This window comes from Nothobranchius furzeri, chromosome 6 (genome assembly GCF_043380555.1).
Source record: "Nothobranchius furzeri strain GRZ-AD chromosome 6, NfurGRZ-RIMD1, whole genome shotgun sequence".
Classification (NCBI taxonomy): domain Eukaryota; kingdom Metazoa; phylum Chordata; class Actinopteri; order Cyprinodontiformes; family Nothobranchiidae; genus Nothobranchius; species Nothobranchius furzeri.
The window spans coordinates 55,740,200-55,765,055 of NC_091746.1; the positions used below are offsets into that span (position 1 = coordinate 55,740,200).

The 24,856-nt window shown below is 40.5% G+C and overlaps 1 protein-coding gene across 2 annotated transcripts in view; it reads right to left on the reverse strand.

Annotated features, from left to right (window-relative positions):
• Window positions 1–24,856, reverse strand: part of LOC107374609 (astrotactin-2) — a 548,261-nt gene that overhangs the window by 199,838 nt on the left and 323,567 nt on the right. For both annotated transcript variants that reach the window (XM_070552342.1, XM_054744913.2), the window contains exon 11: window positions 19,848–19,998. In XM_070552342.1, the coding sequence (XP_070408443.1) occupies window positions 19,848–19,998 (151 nt within the window). The remainder of the gene's footprint in view (window positions 1–19,847; window positions 19,999–24,856) is intronic.

A 24,856-nucleotide genomic window follows, 5' to 3' on the forward strand; every position in this document is an offset into this window, starting at 1 on the left:
TCTCGTGGACTCTCGCACGGCTGGAAAATCGGCTCAAAAAAGTGAAAAAGTCGCACAGTGTACGCCCGGCTTAAGATAACACAAATCTCTTTTAACAATGGAAGTTTTTGCGTCTTTACTGTTCCCGCATCAGTTCCCCTGCTTCAGCCCCCTCCCCCTGTGCAGCTACCTCAAACTCACTGGTGCTCCTGCAGCCTCGTTTTTATTTGACCATTTTTCTGTCCTGTCTCTATTTATTATTTTCCTGCATCTCCTCTCAATACTAAAGAAAAACTGCTATCTGGCTTCATATATTTTCACTTCATGAGTTACCTTTCAACTGCAGTTCAAAAAGATCTACCGACCGCAAATATAGCGGAGTGCGTGCCGCACGCTGACCGCACTGGTGCGGTGAAGTCACCGGAGCACGAAACAGGTGATGCTCTCCGCTCCACAGCAGCGAAACACATCAGACACAAATAAAAGACAGAAAGCATAAAAGGATATGAGCCGACATAAACGATCGCGTGTTAAATTTGTTTTTGAGGTGGCGACACTTTGATAATGTTACTGTGGCCGTGCTCAGGATGCATCTGTCTGGAGTGCGTTAACAATCACAGCTCTGTGCCTCTCAGCTCTAAAGAATCCCTGGAGAGTCCACATAAATAATGTAATATAAGTTGAATCAGGATATTTTCGGGCTCCCCCTGGGTGTGGAAGTTGAGGGCTTCCAGGAGCTCCCTTTAGCTCACCCGTAATTCAAATCCTGCGTATAGCACAAGTTGGTCACGTGAGTTGCCAGATCCTAGCAGACAGTTGCTGGAAGGGTCTTTTCAACATAAAATAGTTCCCAGATCTTGTTCCAGCAAGATCTGGCTCAAATTAAGCCCTGCTAGTGGCCATCCGTTGGTGAGATCTTACTCAAACACAAAAATACCGCTTTCTTGCAATGATTTAGGTATGTACAGCCCACTATCACCAGGGAAAATACACACTGTCACTTTAAAAGGTACTTCAAACATTACACTTTGTTGTGCTGAAGTAGTGAAACAACTAAAACATGCAGAAATTAACTTTATATGCATGTTGGGAAACAGACCCTGTTAACTGTATTCCACAAAGAGGTATTAAGTGAATGACCTATCAGTGTTCTGTTGGTAAACTACTTGATGAGTTCCACAGCTGACAATCCTACCAAATCAATCTTATCAGTCTCAAAATCAATCAGAGGATGTGTTGAATGAAATTATGGGCACTTTTATCTTCGTGGGAAGACTGGTATCAATTTGGATCTCACAGTTCTCACGCAAAACATAATATTTATTGCTGGAAAAAACATTCTCACTGATGGAGACAGTTTTAGGGTCTACAAAGCAAGCCAATATTCCAAGAAAACAGCTGTCTCAACTAAAAATGGCACCATTTTCAGCATGCTCATTGCAGATGCAGACAAAAATATTCACCACTGGAGGGAAAAGCTGTTCCTGTCTTAGATCCATTAACAGGATCTCAAGAATGTAACACTAACCTCTTCAAGATTGGAGCCATTTATCACAATGAGGCAGAGCTGCGGGAATAGCTGTCAGTAATCCAGAGCTGCCATGCAGCTCTCAGTGGCTGAATGGAAGTTCCTAAGGTTAGCGACGCAGACCATGCTCATTCTTCAGCTCCACTCCTCTACCTACTGTCTGATGCAAGCACAATGGGAACGGGCCAGGAGAGCTGCATTTAAATTTCTGGATTTAATCTTGTTTTCATACTAGCCTTAATGACAGCTAATCCCTACTGGTAATAAATAAACTAAAATGTTGAAAATGGAATATGGCATGTAGACTTTACATAGAACTGACAGCATCAAACACTATATGCTGCCTTTATTTAAAACTTGACATTTTGCTCTTGAGAATACTTAGAGATTTAAAATAGAAACATGTCTAACGAAATTAACACAAAACACAAAGAAATGGAAACGTACCTACATCATCCCGGCGAACCAAACAGTCACACATCCTGGAGTAATGCTCTCAATTTTTCTAATCACCCATTTGTGCTTCTAGCTTCAGTCAAGGGAACAGTCTCCCAAAAACTCCATTTTCTAATGATCTCGCTGAAATGAAGATGCTGGATGTTTGTACTTAGAGGCCACTGCAGGAAAAAAGCTGAACAGATGGTTAGATTTGAAACTGCAAAACAACAGTGCTGGGGACATGTCTTAAATCTTAAAGGCTTTGAGATAATACTGACGAAACTCTTCTAAAGAAAGGGGCAGATACTTCCACAAAACAATGAAAGTTCTCCAAACAGCAGAGCTCTAAATCACAGTGACAGGCAGAGTACGAGGAAAAATACTGTAAAATCATCTATGGCAGTCTAATTTGGTTTAGAGGTGGCTGTGATGCATGCTCAGTAGCCTGGGAATGCTCAGATGTGTTAAATTAGGCAAACCGGTTTTATTGCTCTGGCAGAAAAATCATTCCTCTCTAAGTGTATTTATACATAGGGTCCCGCTTTGGAGGTTTGTCTTAGGCTTTAACAAATCTGCAATTTGAACAGAGAACACGGATCAGGTTTGTGCACATCTCAGTCTACCTGACATATTTGCAACAGTCTACATTATATTAAGTGTACAGTTGCTCATGATGTCTACAAACATTGATCATCAGTATTTAGTAGGGGTGTGACGGTTCATGGGGGAGTGCTGAACCGTTTGGTTCTGTTCGATTCGGTCCACTTGAGTACAGTTTCAGTTTATTTTTTCCATGAAATAATGAATTTTTATTTGTGTGATTTCAGTGCAGCAGATAAAAGTTCCTAGGCGAGTTTCCGCACGGACGCTGTATTGATTGACGCATGACGGCTGCACGCTCCCAATCTCTGTTTAAAAAATGTGATCTGCAAATTCTGATTAACTCCTTTCAGAGTGGATCAAACCAGCTGGCTGTCGCTGCTACTGTGGAGCCTATAGAGACGCTGAATGGAACATTACTTCACCCCTCCCTCCCTTCCCTCACACTATGCCGGCACGCAGCAACAAAAATGTAAACAAACGCGTCTGCTCTGGTGCGTCTGTTTCAGGAGCCACATCAGAATTGAACATCAGACGGCAGGATTTTGAATCTTATTTCCTGATATTTCGATGACTTGACTCCGATTAGACCACAGGAATACGACTACAACTGACTGTTTGCTGTGCAATGTTGATGTTTTATGTCCACAAATAACACAAGCTAGAGGAGTTCTGCTGTGTGGCAGAATTGCTAATGCTAATGTTTAGCGTCAACTAGTCGAGGCATTCTCTGTTGTTTTCTGAACGCTAAACCAACAGCAGCCTTCCCCATCGCGAGCCAAGATGGGTGAGTCCATGAATGGTAACAGCGTGCCGTAGATCTGTCAGGATTTTTAAAACCTAGAGTTTCACCATCTATTTTCTATCAGACGCTAATGCAGGAGATGGGTGTAGGAGACTATTTTCATGTTCGGCCTGCATGTTAAACTCAGAGTGTAGATTATAATCAGAAAAATTAGTTAAAAAAATTGCTTTTAGTGAACCACACCTTTAAAGACCAAGTTCACTCATTTTTTTATATAAATACATTCTGTGTGGTCTCATGAGTTGATTTCTGTGTGGAACCAAATCTCTCTTACTCCTATTTCAGGAAGTAGAACTTAGTCAGAGAAGTGGGGAGAAGAAAACAGGATTTGGAGCCTCACTCATTATAATTTCCTGATATTTGGACATCACACCTCTGATTGGCTAACAGCAATGTGACTCTACAACTAATTCTGTTTGCTTTGAAGCATTTGTTCAACAAACGACACAAGTCAGAAAACATTCTGCCATGTTGTGGAATTGCTACTACTTCAACTAGCCAAGACAAGCTGAGCTCTCCCTGGGTGCTAAATCAACAGCCTTCCCTGTCACGAGTCAATATGAGGGAGTCCATGAATGTAAATTTTCAGCGTGATGTAGATCTTTGTGGCTTTTTCTCATCCTAACTTTTCCCTGTCTATTTTCTATCAGAAGCTAATGCAGGAAATAAAGGTAAAAGACAATTTTCATGTTCAGCCTGAATGTTAAACTCACAGTGACCAATATTATTCTAAAAAAGTACATACATTTTTTTCCCTCAGAGAACTTGGCCCTAAACTGATTTGTAATATTTAGTTAACATCAAATTGGGCTTCAAAGGAAAAAGCAAATGCCAACACAAATCACTGTTTTACAATCGATCTTCAGCTGCTATCTTCTCCATACATGAATAAATGTACTTTGCATTCTGATAGCTGGCGATTTTTAACCTTACCCGTCTCTGTTTATCACAGACCTACCTTAAGGGGTGGCTAAAAAGCAAATGACTATGGGAGAGAATAATCGCTCTGTCCTGCTCTCAGGTCAGACCCATCACCATTGACACTCAGGAGCGGCTGTTTTATTTGGTCAATCTAGCCACTGATTCCATTCACTTTTGCCACATTGAAATAGTACACATTGAGGTATAAGGCTTTGTTTGCCAATAGATTCCTTCCCAAAGGAATTCTGCTGGGCAGTAATCTCAAATCCCCTCATTGGCTTCAGCAATACAATATGCATCTTTGTGGTCCACTAAGTGACACACTTGATGCAGCATTTAACTAACAGCATCTACTGAGATTGGCTAAAAAATGTTCACCGCACATTCGCGTTAAACCATAAACCCTGAAATTTAATGGTAATGAGATAAACTGAGCAGGCTGTGCAACAGAGCATGGGGAGTCATAATGCTCAGTTGTCAGGAACACAAAAGTGTAGGGGTATACAAGGGAAGGGTGGGAAAGGGATTAGGGGATATGAGCTTGCATAAAACACACTCTGTTTGTGTGGGAATGGTTCTTTATGCAAGGCAGGGAAAGCAAGGCAAGAATCTGGCTCCACACCCACAACTCATTATTTCATTCTTGACGACTGGAGTGTGCCATACATTTTTATTAAACTCTTGCAGTCCAGGATGGTTTACAAGAGATTTTAAATACGATAAAAAACAAGATATGTCTTCTTTATATTGTTATTACCGACTGGAATCTGACAAGTAAAGTCTGGCTCAATGTTTCCAGTTTAAAACATATATACATATTTGCATCCAAACAGCTACAGAGAATCCCAAAAGGACCATAAAGCCATGAAAGATACGCTATCAATATCCTAACATCTGCTGAGCCTCTTTTTATTAGTGGGAGTAATATAGTAGCTAAATACACCAAGGAACCATAAAAAGTCACACAGAATGCCCTGTATCAACACAAAGACTAAAAACGACTAGAGAGAGAGGAAAAATGTTCTATATAGCAAGAAATTAAAGTTGTTTTGGCCACAGATCTGAAAGTTCTACTACAATTTAACAAGATCTTTGTTGTTCAATTAAAAATACATCTCTGTGTAACACAAAGTAGAAGTAGCAAAGCTGGAAAGTTAAAAAAAACATGCACCTCTGGGATTAGTTTAAGTCTAAACAAGGTTGCACCAACGTTTGGATCTCATCTTTGGAAAGGCGCTTGCATTGAAGCTGTCCAGCATCAATCTACCAATCAGCCTCAAAATTAAACCCACTGGCAAGTTAGGAAAATGACACTCATTATTTAATCACAATGGCTCCACAAAGGGGGTGAGGAAATTAATAACTTGCATGTGGATATTAAGTGCTTTGAGCTGATGGATGCATGAACAATATGAGAATCAGGTTAAGAACCTGGACAAGCTTGACAAGGTTGAAACGGGATCTGCTAAATGAAAGGTCTTCCATTGTGCTCCCAGTATGCTGACATTCAAATCCATCAAAACCCCAATCAATTATACGCATGAACAAGCACCACAGAGGTTCGCTGGTAGGCTCAAACCCACTCGTAATGGCCGTGGTTAAGAAACAGCAGCCCTGCTGACTCACATTAGAATGCACCTTCAAAAGAAAAATGCAAGTCAGAATTGGGACAAAGCTGGTGGAAATGTCAATGAATGCCTGCGTTGATGAATAGCATTTTGTTGCAGCATGTTTTATAATTTATTGTCTAGATGTCTGGTAGAGGCCATTGTTTCTGTGTCTGCAGGGTGCATCAAGAGAGAAATTAGGTCAGCGGAGGCAGAATGAGACTCCAAGCAACATTGTGTTTAGAAGGCCTCAGGTCCTGACTTCTGATGTTATTCTGACTCACCTAAACTTTGATGCACTCGAAATGTACCCACCAGCAAGCTGACTAATCAACTTGATCCCACTAAACCACAGAGACTTTAGTAATGGATTGAAGAACATGAAGGTGCCCTTTTAAATATCTAAATTCTCCAACTCTGTGCTTACATGTGCATCTAAGTCAATCTAAGGTAAAAAAAGCCTTTATCCTAGTTGACATGTTTTGTAGAAAACCAAACTCTAAAATTAAGTGTTATGGCCACCAGCCTGGCCTCTTTAGGTGCAGGAACCAGGATCAGCAAGCCCCGGTGATCAGCCAGACACCAACCCTCCTCCTTTCTTCCAGGCTGCTGAGGAGCACAGCTGAGCTGAATCCCTCTGATGACCATTGGTATTGATATGATATTAGTGAAAAGTATTGTAGAATATATAGTGAAACCTTTTGTATATATCTGTAATCTATCCTTTCGAACTGGTGTGTTTTCCTCACAAATGAAAATAGCAAAAGTTATACCAGTCTATGAAAATGGAGAAAAATGTCAGTTTACCAATTACAGGCCAATGTCACTACTCCCACAATTCTCAAACATTTTAGAAAAGTTATTTTTTAATAGACTTGATAAATATATTGAGAAGCACAATATCCTAAGTGACAACCAATATGGCTTTAGAGCGAAAAGGTCGACTTCGATGGCAGTGATGGAACTTGTAGAAGGGACATCTAATGCATTAGATAATAAGGACGATACCGATGGTGTTTTTATAGATTTAAAAAAGGCATTTGACACAATTGATCATTCTATTTTAATGAAAAAAACTTGAGAGATATGGCATAAGAGGGAAAGCATACAAATGGATGAAAAGTTACCTGGATGACAGATGTCAATATGTTGAAATTAATCATGTAAAATCTAAGCAGCTGAAAGTTACTTGAGGTGTTCCTCAGGGCTCTGTGTTGGGCCCTATATTATTGATACTATATATATAAATGATATATGTAGTGTTTCCAAGCTGTTAAAATATGTATTGTTTGCTGATGATAACACTTTGTATTGCTCAGGTAAAAATCTAGAACAGCTTCTGACTACAGTGGAAAAGGAGTTAAATACCGTAAATCCTCTAATACAGGCCGGTATTCAATTAAAGGCCGGGTCTCCAATTTTGGCCGGCGTCGGAGTTATCGGAGGTAAATAATGGCCGGTCTCTTATTGTGGCCGGATGGAATGTGGTAACAATCAAGTAGAGCGTCCCAGCGGCAGGGTTATACTCCCGACTCAACCAGCAGGAGGCAGTAGGGGTCCACGCAGACCTTTATTAGGCTTTTTCTTCAACGCTTTGTAACGCTACAGGCACGATCCTCTATCATGCTCCTACCACACAGAGTCACGGTGTCAGTTAACCATGCTAATTCAACCCGCTCCACAGAACACACATCACCTACCCTGTGGCTTACATAACACTCACACAACAAGCAAATCAGCACATAGGAACTAGCAGAACGATAGGAAACACATATAACACAATACCCAGAATGCACCTGGCTTACAACCCCAGCCAGGTCATTACACTATCAAGTTCAAAGAGAACGTGCTGATTATGCTGCAGAACACTCTGGAGAGCAGCAGTAGGGGGTGTATGAACTACAGTAATCCCTCGTTTATCGCGGTAGATGCGTTCCAGACCTGGCCGCGATAGGTGAAAATCTGCAAAGTAGGGACTCCCAGCATGCCCCTCGCGGGGATTCCCTCAACATCGCATCTACGTCACAAACCGCGGCTATAAACGGAAGTCGCCTTTCCAGCTCAGTCATCGTTTCTTCAGATTCATGATCAGAGTTTCCAACCTACCAATCAATCCAACGAACTATCAGCTCATTGTAAGTTATCTTACTTACTTCTGGAAAGCCCGGCATTTCCGTGTCACTTCGTTGACGCTCGAACGCTCGGGGGTTTCCTAGAGCAGCCGGCGTTTCACCGACGCTATCACTTCCGCGTCTGTGAAACCACACTCCCTATTGAATTATCGTATGATCACATTCTCTGTGATCAGCAACGCGCTGTGCCGGACCGTAGGTACTGACACGCGATCGTTCATGTCGGTTTATTTCCTTTAATGTTTTCTGTCTTTTATTTGCGCCTGAAGTGTATCGCTGCTATGGAGCGGGGCGCATCAACTTGTCCTCTGACGCACAGATCACTGATGCGGCCGGCAAGCAGGGAGCGCTCAGCTGTTTTCGCGGTCGGTAGATCTGCCTCCTGAGCACGGCCACAGTAACAATCAGGTGTCACCACCTCAAAAACTTAACACGCGATTGTTCATGTCAGTTCATTTCCTTTAATGTTTTCTGTCTTTTATTCGCGCCTGATGCGTTTGGCTGCATGCTGTGGAGCGGGGCGCTGCGGGCATCACCTTGTCCTCCGACGCACTGATCACTGATACGGCCGCCAAACAGCAAGCGCTCCGCTGTTTTTGCGGTCGGTAGATCTTTTAGAACTGCAGTTCAAAGGTAACTCATAAGGTGAATATATATGAACCCAGGTAGCAGTTTCTCTTTAGGATTGAGAGGAGATGCAGGAAGATAATAAACAGGCAGGACAGAAAAATAGTCAAATAAAAACAAGTTAGTTTTTGTACCTGGTGGTTGCAACAAACAGACACCATTGAAGGTAATCAGAAGTGAGGAACAGAAAATGAAATAATTATTTTAATGTTTAGAGCAGCAGGAACTCTGAGAGGCTGCAGGCCATCAGTGAGTTTGCGGCCGCTGCGCAGGGGGAGGGGGGAGAGGGCTGAAGCAGAAACTACCATTGTTAAAAGAAATGTGTTTAACTTTGAAAACGTGGGCGCAATATTAATTGTCAAAAACTCCAGCGAACCATTAGTTCATTTTGCTCAAATAGAAATAGAGGCCTGCCTCTAATACTGGCCCTCCTTCCAATAAAGGCCTGGAGCTTGATGAGCTTGAGTCAAATACAGGCCCGGGCCTGTATTAGAGGATTTACGGTATATTAAAAAAACTGGTTTGATATGTTATTGTTAAATATGAAGAAAACAAAATTGATTGTTTTTGGCACTAGACAAATGAAAAATATATCTAAAATCAGGGTTAATGGAATTGAAATTGAAAGAGTGTACAAAAATAAATTTCTTGGAGTGAAAATTGATGACAAGTTGAGTTGGATGTCTCATATAAATCATGTGAAAACAAAAATGTCAAAAACCATTGCTATACTCTACAAAGCAAAGTATGTCCTGAACAAGAAATCATTACACACACTTTATTGTACTCTGTTGCTTCCATATATGACTTATTGTCTTGAGATACGGGGTAATGCATATAAAACAAATACTATTCCTATTTTCAAGTTGCAAAAAAGAGCTATACGAATTATAAATGAATCTAACTATATAGAGCCAACTAATATGTTTCTTAATCTGAATACCCTGAAATGTTATGATATAATTCAATTTAAAATAGCACAGATAATGTATAAAGCACAAAATAACCTGGTTTGCCACAGTACTCAGCTTTTTAAACTTGGAAAGAGAGTCAATATGACTTAAGGGGAACTGAATTCTTTAACAAAAACAGAATAAGGACAAATGTAAAGCAGAGATGTGTTTCTGTTTCTGTAACTTGTGGAATAGTTATGACAGTGACTTAAAAAGGTGTAGTTCATTTTCCTTGTTTAAAAACATGTTTAAAAATATAGTAGAAAAATATAAAAATCAAGAATGAAAAAAGCAAAAATAATACTACTGAAACTCTTGATTGTTTTTCTTTGATGGAGACTTTGATCGTATTTAAAATCTCCTATAAAGTGGGGAAGCACCCTGATGGTTTGTGCCGGTGTGGGGTGCTGGAAGCAGTGAAACATGTTTTGCTGGAAAGACCCAATTACTCTGTCAAGAGGAGGGCCCTGTTAGGGTTTTTGAGTTCTGTTGGGGTGGAGGTTTTTTAGCTTGTGAACCTTGTTGTGGGCAGAGGATGGGCAGTTTGTGGGCACGCTGATGGCTTTCTTGCGTCAGGTCAGTGTACGCGAGGGTGTGATCGCCATTGTGTAAATAATAGGTTGCTGTGGCAGCAATACGCCGGATAAACGTCTAGTCTGCCTTACAGCTGAAGAAGAAGAAGTCTGGGAGGCAGCAGTGCAAGGGTTCTGCTGTCCTACAGGCCTCATTTTGGTTCAAACCCCTTCGATTAGATGAGTTTTAACTTTCATAGTTTTAACTCTGTGTGATCCAAATGGATCTGTTGTTCTAGTCAACTTGGTTGACTCAGTTTTAAGGTTAACATCGTAGTTGTAGTTTCGTAGTGCACCAGTTTTTATTATCAACTTGTTTTTTTAAAGCACCTTCTGTTTCGGTAAAACTTTTAACAAAGTTTTAACCAGGTGTTTTAATGTTGATAAGTGGTCCTTTAAATGTTTGGAATTATTTTAATAATGCTTTCCATCTGTTTGTACTTGTTTTTAAGAACCTTTAATAACAACGAAACCCATTTTAAACCCACTATCATGTTCCTTATGTTAACCCTCCGTCACATTTTAACACCTCCTGTCGGGGTTGTAACATTAAATGCGTTTCACTCTGCTACTGTAATTACCAACATGCACCATTTCATGTCAGCATTGGTCGTTAGCCTATAGCAACACAAGTAGTAAACAAACACTGGCGGAAGTGGAGGTAACGGAGTAAAAGCAGGATATGCAAAATGACAAAAGGAATGGACAGCAATGCTGAAGCACAGCTTTTATGGTACGTTCTGTAATATAGTGCTGCACATGTTACTTTGTGCTTCCGCAGTCTCGTCACTTCCCGAAGTAACTGGGATCAGTTCAACTAAGCTGTTTACATGCAGATGAGCTTGGGATTCTACTGCATTATCTGGATACTTCAGCTCAATTAGACCCAGTTCACTGTCAGTGAGACTAACACATTTAAATGAATACAATTTAGGGCAATAGTTTGTTTTTTTGATGCACTTAAGCACACTGACTAAGTGTGGTTGAGCATACTTACTCTCCAGGTGTTGACTTTTAACCCAGACAAACGTTATGACCCCTGGTAGAGAGGGTGTGAAAAAAGGAGATGAGTGAAAGTTAGTATTAAAAGAAAATTTGTTTTATTCTGTTGTCTAGGGGTGTTGATTTCTAGAGCCACAAAATAAAATAATGGATTCACAAAAGAAACACAATAAATACATTAAAACTCTTCCTGAGGATATCAAATAGCTAAAATTAACCCTACAGGAGAAAACTGGGATTTACCACCCAACTGAAGTTCTGCCACCAAAGTGATTGAATAATTAGTTAAACTTCCAATGAGGCAACTCGTTTAGCCTTAGCTTTATCTCTGCAAAGTAAACAAAATTCAAGGCTCCTGGTTTAACTTTAAACATCAAATAAAACTAGGTTACTCTCCCAGAGTGACTAAAGCTTAAAACTATTAAAGAACGAGTCATGTCTAAGCTGGTTCCTATATCTACACCACAAGTGGTTATCTGAAGCCTATGGCTCATCAAAACTACACAAGTTCATGTGAATTTTCAAACAAGTCAAAGACCAGGGGAACTGGGACAACAGCACCAATCTGCATCCTTAAGCCCCATTCCCACCTGTACCGGGTCGGCCCGGGCCGGGTAGCCCCAGTCGGCCCCAGCCTGGCCCGGTTGATTCCACACATCCTTGCCTTAAGCCCATGTGGGCTGATTCTACCCACCAATCAGAGGCTTGCTCTAATGGAAGGTGTGAATGGGCTGATTCTACCCACCAATCAGAGGCTTTCTCTAATGGAAGGTGTGAATTTGCTGTCAGCAGTGGGTGTGTTGGCCCTGGTCGGCCTGAAGCAGTACCCCTCGGGAAGAGGGCCGAGAATGAGCCTTGGTTGGCCCGGGAAAATTCCAGGCCACCCAGATATGTAAACAACCTATGCTACCCGGCCCGGGCCGACCCGGTACAGGTGGGAATGGGGCTTTACTCTGCCCCGAGCATAGGGGGTCTGATCCCTTTTATAAGGTGCTGCTCATTCAGCAGCTCTCCGGGTGTTAAGCATGGGCTTGACACAAGGGAGGCAACATCGCCTCTCCTCCGCTTATTTTCAATGAGACATGCGCGACAAAGCAATAATCGCGGGTCTCCCTCCTACTAAGCGAAACGTGAAAAATGTGCGTGTGAAATTTTGCGCTCGTGCATGTATCATGCACAGGTGACCAAGCGACGCAATCCCAGAAAATTGAAATATTTTCAACTTTTCATCACTGTTGCTCGGACGAGGACCAATCAACGGAGGTTTCATTCACTGACCAATGGGCAGACAGAATGCGCCGTTCATTTCCAAGCAAACATGAAGGAGAAGTTGATTATTATTATGTTTTTTATAGTAAAATTAGAAGTAAGATTTCACATAACTCTAGCAGCACCCTGTGAAACATCACATCTACCACTTTTTAAACTCTGAACCGCTTAAATAACCTTAATTCCCTCCAACCTGACACAGCCAAACAAAACAATGGAAGTTTTGATTTCGCATGGAACAGAACGCATAGACGGCTTTCCCGCTGCCGCGGGTCGCCTCCCGTGTGTCAGGTAATGAAAGCGACAGCGACGAATTTCGCTGATCGCGGTCGTTTGTCGCCTCCCGTGGGTCGAGCCCCTTAAGCACAGCTGTGCAAGGCTCCTTCAGCATGGAGCTGTCCATGGTGCTGATTTCCCTTAGAGCACAAACAAAGCAGAGTTGATCAAGGTCCTGTAGGCCAGAGGAAAAAGCAGCAACCAGAGCACACAGGCGGCAGCCGTAACGCCCACAACAACATCTATGTGGGGAGAGAAATTATTTTCTTCAAGCTATTAAAATATGTTCAGTGAGTATTAGAAATTAATAGTGATTCTAATGGGAAAAGTAAAACTTTCAAGAACCATTAAAAATTATTCTGAAATCCATTTAACAAAAATTGTGATTGTCTTTGCTTTGATAAAAAATGACAATAAAAAATAGATCAATACCACGAAGTCTGGAGCTTTTACTTAAGGCCAATTCTACACTTCCTCTTAATCTCAGATGTCAACCTGATTCACTCTGCTGGCACAAAATAAAAATGTTGATGAAGGTTGACTTTTATATTATTTGGTGAAATCAGCACAGAAGATATGCCAATAGTGCAGCTCTGAATATGGTCATTTGTGTTCTTATGTCATTTAGTCCCATTCATTTTTGCAGATATACGGTTTAATAGCAGAATGAAGGCCAGGGAGGTTAGAGGTTTGAAGGGGTTCAGTTCACTGTCAGAAAATGTACTACAGCAATCTGCCAACTTTCTTTTCCCACTACACAATAAAACAGTTGTTCTGCCCAAAAGGCATGTTGGTCCACTGGGAAACTGCCAGGTGGCCAGTGCAGTCCTGTTTGCGTGCTAAAAGATAAAAAGCCTGAATTGTGTTTCCCCAAGTTGCTTAACCTAGATAGGAATACGTTAAAAAGGTAGTGCTTAGCTTGGGTTGTTTTGATCCTGGTATGGATCTGGATGTCCCCATAATGTATAGTCCAAATAAAAGAGTTGAAGATCAAGCACTCTGCCAGAGCGGTGTCCTCCTTAAGCAAAATAGCTAGTCCCAATGCACTGAGCAACTGGCTTAGAAAAAAAGGCCTAAGGTGATCCCAGATCCCTGTTGAACTGACCATCCAAATGATGTGTCCAAGGAGAACAATCCATGGAAACCAATGACCTGGTAGCAGAATTCATGGCAGCACGGAAGGGGCTCCTAAACAGTCAGCTCAGTCAGGTGATTCTAATGTTTTGTTGTTGCTAATGGATATACATTTGCCATTCTGGTAATACCACATTTTAAATAATTGAACATACTTTTTGCATTCTTCAAAAGAATTGAATTTGAGATTTTGCACTCTATTTACTTTCAAATAAGCTACAAATAATCCAAAAATGTGGCCTAAGAAGACAGTCACCAGAACTATATGATTTTGCTCTGCATGTTGGTCTAGCCATGTTCCATTGAACCTCAGCAGACCCAACCAGCCTTTTGTCCTGCCAATCTCTGCACTCTGTTGGTTCGGAGGGCAGAACGATGCAATGGAGTGGACCAACTGCTTGTTTGAAAGAGCTCAGGCATCAACTTTGGACTATTTAGACTTTGCTTTTCTTTGAGTCAAGAGCAGAGGTACTTAAGTCCTTTATTTAGAAGAAGGATGCATTTGCGTTTTCTTCGACAATGTATGGCAGACTGCATCACTGTCCGACATCATAGCGGTGAGTATGTCACATTGTTCATTGTCCAATAGCGTGCAGAGACCGTTTGAAAAAAATTAAAAATAAACATAGGTTCTGCCTGACGGCTGATGTTTGTCCATGGATCACGACCAGATTAATCTAGTTTTTCACTAGTTTTTTCATTGAACTCTTGTGACAATTTTTCCGTGAGGAAAAGAAAAGCCATTGCACTCGTTTCAGAAGGTAAACGTTGGTCAGACGAGGGGAGTGAGGTGGTGGTGGCAGCTAATGCAGGTGATTGAAGACTATTTTCATGTTCAGCACACAATAAAAAACTCATGATAAACTATGATAAATGACAAGACTGACAAATCCATGCTAGTCCTAATATAGTGTCAAACTGTTTCACCTTTGTATGGCAAATGTTTTACTTCTTTTTACGAATCACAACTCTGCTAGACAACTTGTGAACTTAAGGGTGCAAAAGAAAGGCAACTAGCCCAGGAACAGTCTAAAATCACTATTTCCTGCCTGCTGAGTTTGGTGGCCAGAAGATCAGAGTGACATCCTCCCTGGCTCAGCAGAAGTAAAGGAAAAACAGACAACACATAATACACAACATCTTGTGAACTTCCACACTGGCTCTGACTTGAATTTAAATCATTCCAAATGCATTTCAACTGTCTTAAGAACAGCAGCCAGCCTTTAGGGACTGACTCTGATAATGGATTTTAAGCCCTCTGTGCAGCATGTCGCTGCTCTGTGTTAGCACCCCACTCTGACAAGAGTGCATGAAATAACACCAACTCAATAGAATCAGAAAAAAATGTAATAATACTAGTGTGTGTGTGTGTGTGTGTGTGTGTGTGTGTGTGTGTTAGTCTTTGAAGACTTGAAGGCTTTGTGATTCTTTTTGTCTGCACAAAGATCACGGGCAAGCTGAGACTTTCTTTTTCTAAGTTTTTGAAAATTATTCAAATTCCACATTCATCCAACACTTTCCTTCCTTTTGAAAAAGTTCCACTCTTGATTATTTAATTGAATTGCAGATTTCTTGTGTTTTTTATTTTTTATTTTCTGTGTGGAGAATTAAAGTCAACAATTAAAAAGAGATGTTCAAGAGACACCATGTTCACGTAGCTATCAGCTACACACAATTCCTCACATTCCTAAAGTTTGGAAAAAACAACATTAACAGCTCCTATTTAGCAGATGGAAAACCGAATCTGTATGTTGCTTACACCATCTCACTGTAAACACAATTACATGGGTCTCTGAAACACCAGGGACCATCTCATTCATAATACAGCTCTGGTGTTACACTGCGTGTATGTCTTAAATTGCTGCACATAATGTGTGAAAGTAGTGGGAAACTGTGGATGGTCAGGAAAAACAGCGAGGCTGAATTTGAGTCTAATTTTGGGGTGATAAACCCCAGCTCACCATCGTTCATGCATAAATGTAATGAATTGTCTACTGAGTAGGGGCTTTGGTAGCACAGAAATAAACAGTGACATCATTTTGGTTATCTAAATGAAAATAAGAAAATAAGTTAATTACCACTGCATGAAAATAAATATGGTGTAGAATCTACTATATTTGTAAAGCATGGAAAGATACTTTAACGATGAGTATGAACCATTGTTTGTATATGTATTGATTGTGGGAACTGAGATGTAAAAAGAAAATAAACGTATTCATGAAGCCTTGGATATCTTGTAGACCATTCTGAAAAATAAATGTTTTTATCCATCAGTAGTCACAAACTGCACAAGGATGAGTGATCAGTTTTTCCTAAAAAATGCTTCATGTGTATTTCAACAGGAATATGCATCCATTTCTTCTATCAGTTGCAAGTAAAGCAAAAGGGGAAATGCAAAGAAACAGCCGCGTGTTTGTCTAAGATCGACACAAACAACAAAAGGTGCCATCGATTTATAGCTCCATCCAAGCTCTTAATGACTCACACAGCCGTCCTCCAGTAATTAAGATGGCTCATCAATTTAATTACTTTACAATGCAGTCCTGGCCCGCGCTGTCAAAAAGCTGAAGTGTACAGTCACCCTTTGCTAGAGAAAATGCCAGAGTTAAAGCTCTGGTGCACAGTGGGTTACACTATGTCAAAAGTCAAACAAAGTTTTAGAATGGAAAGCAGCACAAATCGATTTCTATACATAAACAAATAAGGCAAAACTATGAGTGGAAAAAGGGATAGAATATTTTCATAAAATTATAAAATAAATCTCTTAAAATGTATGTATAAAAATCATATATATGTTTTAAAAAATAAATCTCATTTCACCCTCTGCAGGTGGTCTCATCCTTCCAAGCTCGGGTCCTCTACAAGAGACCTGGGAGCTTGAGGGTTCTGTGTAGTATCTTAGCTGTTCCAAGAACTGCACTTTTCTGGACTGAGATGTCTGATGTTTTTTTCTGGATCTGCTTTAGCCACTCCTCCAGTCTGGGGGTTACTGCCCTGAGTGCACGATGACCACGGGCACTACCGATGTCTTCACTTCCAGGCTTTCTCCAGTTCTTCTTTGAGGCTCTCGTACTTCACTAGTTTCTCATGTTCCTTTTTTCCTGATGTTGCCATCACTTGGTATTGCCACATCAACCACAACGGCTGTCCTCTGTTGTTTGTCCACCACCACAATGTTCGGTTGGTTCTTCATCACCATTTCATTGATCTAGATCTGGAAGTCCCACAGGAGGATGGCTCTCGTTCTCCTTATGGGGTCATACCCACTTTGACCTTCCAGTCCATACTCTGCACAGATGTTTCTGTAACCGATGCCAGCCAATTGGTTGTGATGTTCCATGGAAGCTTTCCCTGCCAGCCTCTTACACCCTGCAGTTATGTGGTGGATTGCCTCAGGGGCCTCTTTCCATGCCTACACCTTGGGTCTTGTCTGGTGTGGTAGATCTTTGTCTCTGCTGCTCTGGTGTTCATGACCTGGCCCTGTGATTAATTGGGTGATTAATCGACCACTGTGTTGTGTCATCTCGCTCTTTTGTTTGGTTCATTTGAATCCCTTGCACCAGGGGGACCACATGCTCCAAACTGAAATACTGATTGCTTTTCCAGTGTTTATTAGGAAATTAGGCTCACAAAGTGGTCACACACATGGATGAGTCACTTGTGATGTACATATCCTACAATTTTAAGTTTTCCCGTTCAGAATGTTCCCGTTTTAATTTGGGAACACACTTAGATTGTTGGAACTCTGGCGTATTTTAAAAGGGAAACAGATTATGACACAGAGACAAAAATATGTTACAAATCTATGGTTTTCCTATTTTTAGAGTTTGTAGCCAGCAAACTCAAACATGCAGTCAAGAATGGTGGAAGTGCAAGAACTACTAATACAGGGTCATCTGAGCATGAGTCAATGAAATACATAATTTGCAAAAAAATAAAATAAAATAAATTAAAAAAAAACTGCAGTTATTAAACATTTGCTATTGTAGTCCATGACTTTAACTGAAAACATTGTAATAAAAACCTTGTTAAACTTTGCAGTACACGAGAATTATATTTAATTGTTATCTTCTGCGTTTCCTTGATGGGTTTGAGGCGTGTTAAATATTCTTCACTAGTTATGTTTACAATGCACAATGACTCTAAAACACTTTGTGCTGTTAGCGGGGGAAGTACATGAACTGAAACAAGCTTGGAGGCTTGCATGCACAGCACGTCTGTTGCCCCTGAAGGCTTGTTTTGGGTGTTAATGGTGGAACACATTTCTGCTGTATCATAATAATTTGTTGTCAACACCCGCTGCTTGATAGTTAACTAAAGCTCCAAGTCAGTATAGCCGACAGCATGAATGATAAGTTCTTAGACTTTTAAACAGTGTCTAACAGTGAACACACAAACACACATATTATGACCACAACAAGCTACTATATATGCATGTAGCTATGTATTTATCCCCCAGAGACCCAAATTTAGAAAACAACTGCAAAATCTTTTTTTAACCTTTCACATGTTGTTCTAGGAGGCCAGATAAATGGGCCTATTTACACATTTTAACAGCCAATAGTGTTGCAGAACTGAACAATAGGGCCTATTGGCAATGTAAATGTGGTTTTAAAAAGAAAAAAAAATGGGGAAGGTTTATTTTTGTAGGCTTAAATCTGATGTTGTAATATTACAACCGTGGGTCTCTGGGGGTTATATTGGAAAATAATTCAGTCAAATTTCACTTGATAATAAATTAAACTGTAATTTGTATTTTTTTTTTTTGGAGTATCTCAGGCTTTTTTTTTCAGTCAATCCATGAAACTGTATTTGTAAAGCACTTTTCATACAAAAGAAAATACAGCTCAAAGTGCTTAACAGATTTTAATGACCCAATATAACCCATATTCCCATCCCTTCCCCACAAATATAAAACAATTGTGACAGTTACACCCCCATCCCACAACCCATTTGCCAGGCACACACACACACACACACACACACACAACCTAAAAAAAGAGCATAAGTAAACGCTATGCTGAGTTCAGATGGGTTAGGTAATGAATGACAAACCATCAGGTGAGCCGTCTGCCTCGGCAGTAGTTGATTGACGGCAGAAGCCAAGGCACCAACCCAGTGCACCCAGGGAGGGAGGGCGGAACCCCCCAGAAGGAGAGGCTGTAAGATGGTTTCTGCTTCTGCGCCTTTAGGTAAAAGCAGCATTGAGCCATAAGGCAAGATTGAATACCTTTTGTTTTCTTACCATCTTTGCTAGTGGCAAGAAGCCCTGAGTGATTACAGAAGAACAAGCTTATAAAAGTGGCTAAAACAAATGGTGCCAAGTTTCTTTTCAAAGATTAAATAAAATTCATAGGAATTGTAAAGGAAACTCTCCACAGTGAGAAGAAGCAGGTGAGGTGAACAGGGAGTTTGAGAAGGACGACCCTTGGGCAGCTCTCTTCAGAGGTCTAAATTGGCATGCCAAATTTTGCTGGAGGGATTTCACCTCCAAGCTGGTGAGAGAGCAGCTAGAGACCCCCCAGAAGGAGTTGGATGAAGGATGAAGACAAAAAGACCTTGGCATTTCTGCTACCAGTGTTTAACCTGGACATTAGAATGGACTAAGCGGTTTTAGGGGGAAAAATGGGTAGTTATAAAATAACTGCTAAATCTTTTTCTGGTTTGGGATAAACAACCTTGGAGTTCCCATTGGAGCGCCACTAAATATTTATGCATTTCCTTTAAAGCAAGAAGTCGGGAAGGCCATGTTAACTAAAAATATCAGGATTTATGTGAAGGCACCTCTCAGTATTCTGCATTATTTGTGCCAGAATAAAAATTGATAAAATTATTGCAGATAGATGAAATAGGCATGATGTACTGAATTACTGGGAAAAGAAATTATATATATATATATATATATATATATATATATATATATATATATATATGTATATACACACACTTGATTTATTTGGGAATGAGTATTTATTACAGGATGTAATCTCCAACTTCTGCTTACCATGCAGCCGGTTGAGTCCATCTGGCGATCAGGCACACACTTGAAGTTTTTTCTGCAACCTCCGTTATCTTTGGAGCAATCACGAACTGGCCCAAATGATGCCAGCAGGTCCTGCACGGTCTCAAAATATGTTGACATCAAGGCCTCTTCCCTGGAAATAAATAATGAAAAAGGTCAAAACAAGAAGAGGCAGATGCCTTTGTGTATGTATTCACAGTGCAGTTAAGAATACACCAGAGGAAGAAATGCCAAATTAAAATCAGCTGCTTAACCAGCTAAACAAAGTTTTTCGCCACCTGGGAAGAAGTCTCTCATAACCTTTCGGTTTCTTTTTGTTTAGCACAATCAGGAAGCTATTCATGCCGGTCTACATTCTGACATTACTGAAGTATTCTTTGGAGGTTTTAATTCTTCTATCTGTAGTTTACGACAAATATGCACATTCTTTTTCCAATAGAAGGGTGTTGAAGTTTATTTAAAACAATTTCTAAAAATTAAATAGTTTTTAACATCCCCACCCTCCCCCCACCCCCAGAACACGTCAACCTCGGCAGTACAGTTCAGGCTGGACAGGAAATCAAATATGAAAGCAGCAAACTTTCGAGAACTGTCAAAATAAACGTCACGTGCAGGTTGTATGTAATTACCCGTGAAACCTCCATAGCTGAAGTAAACAAAACAAAACGAACAACAAAAAAACATATTTTTGGGTGCATTCTGCTGTCTTTTCCCCAGCTGGTCATTGTGTGAACCACTGAAATCCCATGTGGTGTTGCAAATCTCTGGAAATTTTGCGACCTTACAGGACCAGCTGCGTGGAATGCTTTCCTTTTTGCATCTCAAATGCTCCTGGTGGGAAGGGAGATTGCGGGCAAAATGAGTCTCTTATGTCAAGTGTTATGCTTCGAGTGGAGAGGCTGGATAAGGATGTACATAAAATCAGCAAATTGTTGTAATTAAAATTGTTTAATTCATCAGGACAAGAGCATTGAATGACTGCGTATGCTGGCGGAGCATGACAGTGACCGTAGTGACATTTTATCACAGGTGGAAAGTAACGAATTACATTTACTCACGCTACTGTAATAGAGTAGCTTTTTTGTATATTTATACTTTTGAAGTCATTTTTAAAATCTGTACTTTTACTTGAGTACGTTTTTAAAAAAGAATTGTAATTCGCTACATTTTAAATCATATCCGTTACTGAGTGAAAATAAATTGTAGGCTTACTAATAATTAAAAAGTGTGGCAGCGTCAGAACAGAAAGAGACACCTGCATGAGTGCCGTGCCTAAACTGTGGGGGGTGGGGGGGTACACTTTTTGCTGAAAAACATCAGTTCAGTCCCTGTGGTCCACTCGCTGTTTACCTCCTCTCTACCTCCTCTCCAGGGATGAAACCTGCACCTTCGCGCACCGGTGTTAAGTCATCAGAATTCTGCTTGGTTCGGTAGTCGGACTTGGTACCGTGCTTTAAATGTGTTTCCCTTCCGCTCCGCACAGAAACGACAAAATAGTGTTTAGCGCTCGTGGATTCTCAGCGCTTTGCTCATAAAACAGAAGACCTGCAGGCCTCTGTGAGTTAAAACATCCTGATACTGTTCAGGTGTAAACTTTGTGCTCCATCCCTGTGTTTGAACTCAGAAGTTGCTCCTTGATGCCACAGATATGTGATGATTTAGCTTGTTTCTTTATTTTATTCCAGAATAAGAGATTAAATTATTACAAAAGCAATTCAGTGTAGTTACATTAATCATGACGTGTGTGTGTGTGTGTGTGTGTGTGTGTGTGTGTGTGTGTGTGTGTGTGTGTTACGCATATAGGACGGCATGAGACAGCGTGGTTTCATCAAATCCATGCATCTTATTTCTTGGTTGAAGTAATGGCTCAGGAAAATAAACAATGATGTCTCAACAGTGTTTATGATAATGTTTTATCTTATATTGGACCTATCTTTGGCCTGGAAAGTGTAACTTGTCATGATAGTAGCCTTTTAAAACATGTTAAAGTGTTACAAGAGGAGATAATTGCATGAATTTAAAGTTCATGTTTGGAGACCAACCTTCACAGTTGGAGGCTCACGCTGATGAGGAGACACCATTAGTTCTAGTAACATCTGGGCTCCCAAGGCCTGTTCTGATAGGATGGACATTACGGGACCCTTAAGGATTCCAGTTGGACGGTTGGAGGATTATTTAGGAGGATTGAATGAACAAACTGATTTCAGTGGTGAAGGGTTAAATGAGTGTGTGAACCCACCACCAAGTATGAACTCTGCTAACTTTAAAAATCAGCTGCTCTAAATAAGCATGAAGGTCAGAGAGGAGCTCTGGGATGGACGTGAATAAAGGAACTGTTGTAGAGGTAAAGTAGGGCAGGGCCAACGTTAGCAGCTGTCATACGGTCCATCTGAAATGTTTGAATTTCATTTAGCTTGTTATGTGACAGGTTAGAGCACAGTCTCATGATAGAGTTTTGTCATGAGAACAATGACACACCTCACACACTGATGGCATCTAAAAATTAACTTTTTTTTTCAAAATAAAGAATAATTTTATCACAATTGAAACCTACAATCCTAGAAAAACCTTGTCCAATCAATGTGCACAGCCTGTTCTCACTGATAGAAATCCCTCCATCAAACTGTGTGTGTGTGTGTGTGTGCGTGCATGCGTGCGTGCGTGCGTGCGTGCATGTGTGTGTGTGTGTGTGTGTGTGTGTGCTCTGTATTCTCGATCCCCAGTGAGTCGTGGAGGATGGCTGCTTATACTGAGCCATGATCCTCTGGAGGTTTCTTCCTGTTAAAAGGGAGTTTTCCTCTCCACTGTCACTTTATGCTTGCTTAGTATGAGGATTACATCAAGTCACTGACACTAGTCAGTGACTTGATGTAATTTGCTGGGTTCCTTATATAGGAAACATTTTTTTTCTGATTGGCTTAATGAACTGACCTGAATTGGAATGTTTATTATGTGAAGTGCCTTGAGACAACTCTAGTCGTGATTTGGCGCTATATAAATTAGAATTTAACTGAATTAAATTGTTATTAGTGGAGATTAAACATCAACGTTGCAGAGCAAACTGAGTCAGTGGTAGAGTTGTGTTGCTGTTAGCCAATCAGAGGCCAGATGAACGCATCAGGAAATATTATGCAAGACTGCAAATACTATGTTCTGCTCCCCCTTCCTCTCCTCTGGTTAACTTCTAGTTCTAAACAGAAGCACCAGAGCTTTTGTCACACAGAGATCCACTCCAAAGTCTTTCATTTATACTGGAGACCATTGCAAATGTGTTGAAAAGATTCGCACCGGAGACAATCAGCCTAATGGAACTACATCCATGTAGTAAAAAGTCAAAGGAACATCGTGTACTCTTGTTGGGAGTTTGTCAGCCACGTTCAGTATTCAGAAACCTAAGTCATGTCCTTCAGTGTATGCACTGAACAGGTCACAGCAGGAGTTCTGTCATGATGTAGTTTAAAGTACGTCAAACGGATACCCAAAAGAAGGTCACATTAAACTAAAGGGGGGAAAAAAAAGAAATAATTTAGAACACAGAAATAAGAGGAATTTTGAGGGATTTGTATTAGACTCGTTAGGGAGGGGTAGGGATATTAACTCTAAAATAAAGTCCTGAAGAAACAAAATCTACCAACAAAACGCAGGAAGCTTCACTATTATATACAACAAGCTTGTTGACAGATGTTGAACTCACACCTATTTATTCTCTACGGTGAGAAGTGCCGGGAGGTTATTGCTGACAAAACACTGGCTGGCCGCGACCCAGATGGATCTTCTCCAGGAAAGTGGTAGGTCACCATGAAAGGTAACTTAATGCTGAGTGAGAGCATAAATGCAAAAGCATTTACACGGTAGCTCACAATAGTTTTTCTAAAATAAATTTTTCACAGCAACAAAACAACTTAAAATGTGTGAATTAATCAATAGTAGAAATAATCAAATGTGCAACTTTCTCACTGCATCCATTAATGATTAAGGTTGAATTGACCATTTATATTCTACTCAAGCATCCATTGCAGCAAAATGTCAAGTTTGATACCAATCTGAAGTTTTAGGTGTTGCACAAAAGTTTTCATGAACACTTGCTAATATTATCAAAGCGTAACTAAAATACAGTGGTGTGAAAAACTATTCCCCCCTTCCTGATTTCTTATTCTTTTGCATGTTTGTCTCACAAAAAGCTTCTGATCATCAAACACATTTAACCATTAGTCAAAGATAACACAAGTAAACACAAAATGCAGTTTTTGAAATGATGGTTTTTATTATTTAAGGAGAGAACAAAATCCAAACCTACATTGCCCTGTGTGAAAAAGTAATTGCCCCCCTTGTTAAAAATTAACCCAACTGTGGTGTTCCACACCTGAGTTCAATTTCTGTAGCCACCCCCAAGCCTGATTACTGCCACACCTGTTTCAGTCAAGAAATCACTTAAATATGAGTTGCCTGACACAGAGAAGTAGACCAAAAGCACCTCAAAAGCTAGACATCATGCCAAGATCCAAAGAAACTCAAGAACAAATGAGAACAAAAGTAACTGAGATCTATCAGTCTGGTAAAGGTTATAAAGCCATTTCTAAAGCTTTGGGACTCCAACGAACCACAGTGAGAGCCATTATCCACAATGGCAACAACATGGAACAGTGGTGAACCTTCCCAGGAGTGGGCGGCTGACCAAAATCACCCCAAGAGCGCAGAGACAACAAATCCGAGAGGTCACAAAAGACCCCAGGACAACTTCTAAAGAACTGCAGGCCTCACTTGCCTCAATTAAGGTCAGTGTTCACGACTCCACCATAAGAAAGAGACTGGGCAAAAATGGCCTGCATGGCAGATTTCCAAGACACAAACCACTGTTAAGCAAACAGAACATTAGGGCTCGTCTCAATTTTGCTAAGAAACATCTCAATGATTGCCAAGACTTTTGAGAAAATACCTTTTGGACTGATGAGATAAAAGTAGAACTTTTTGGAAGACAATTGTCCCGTTAC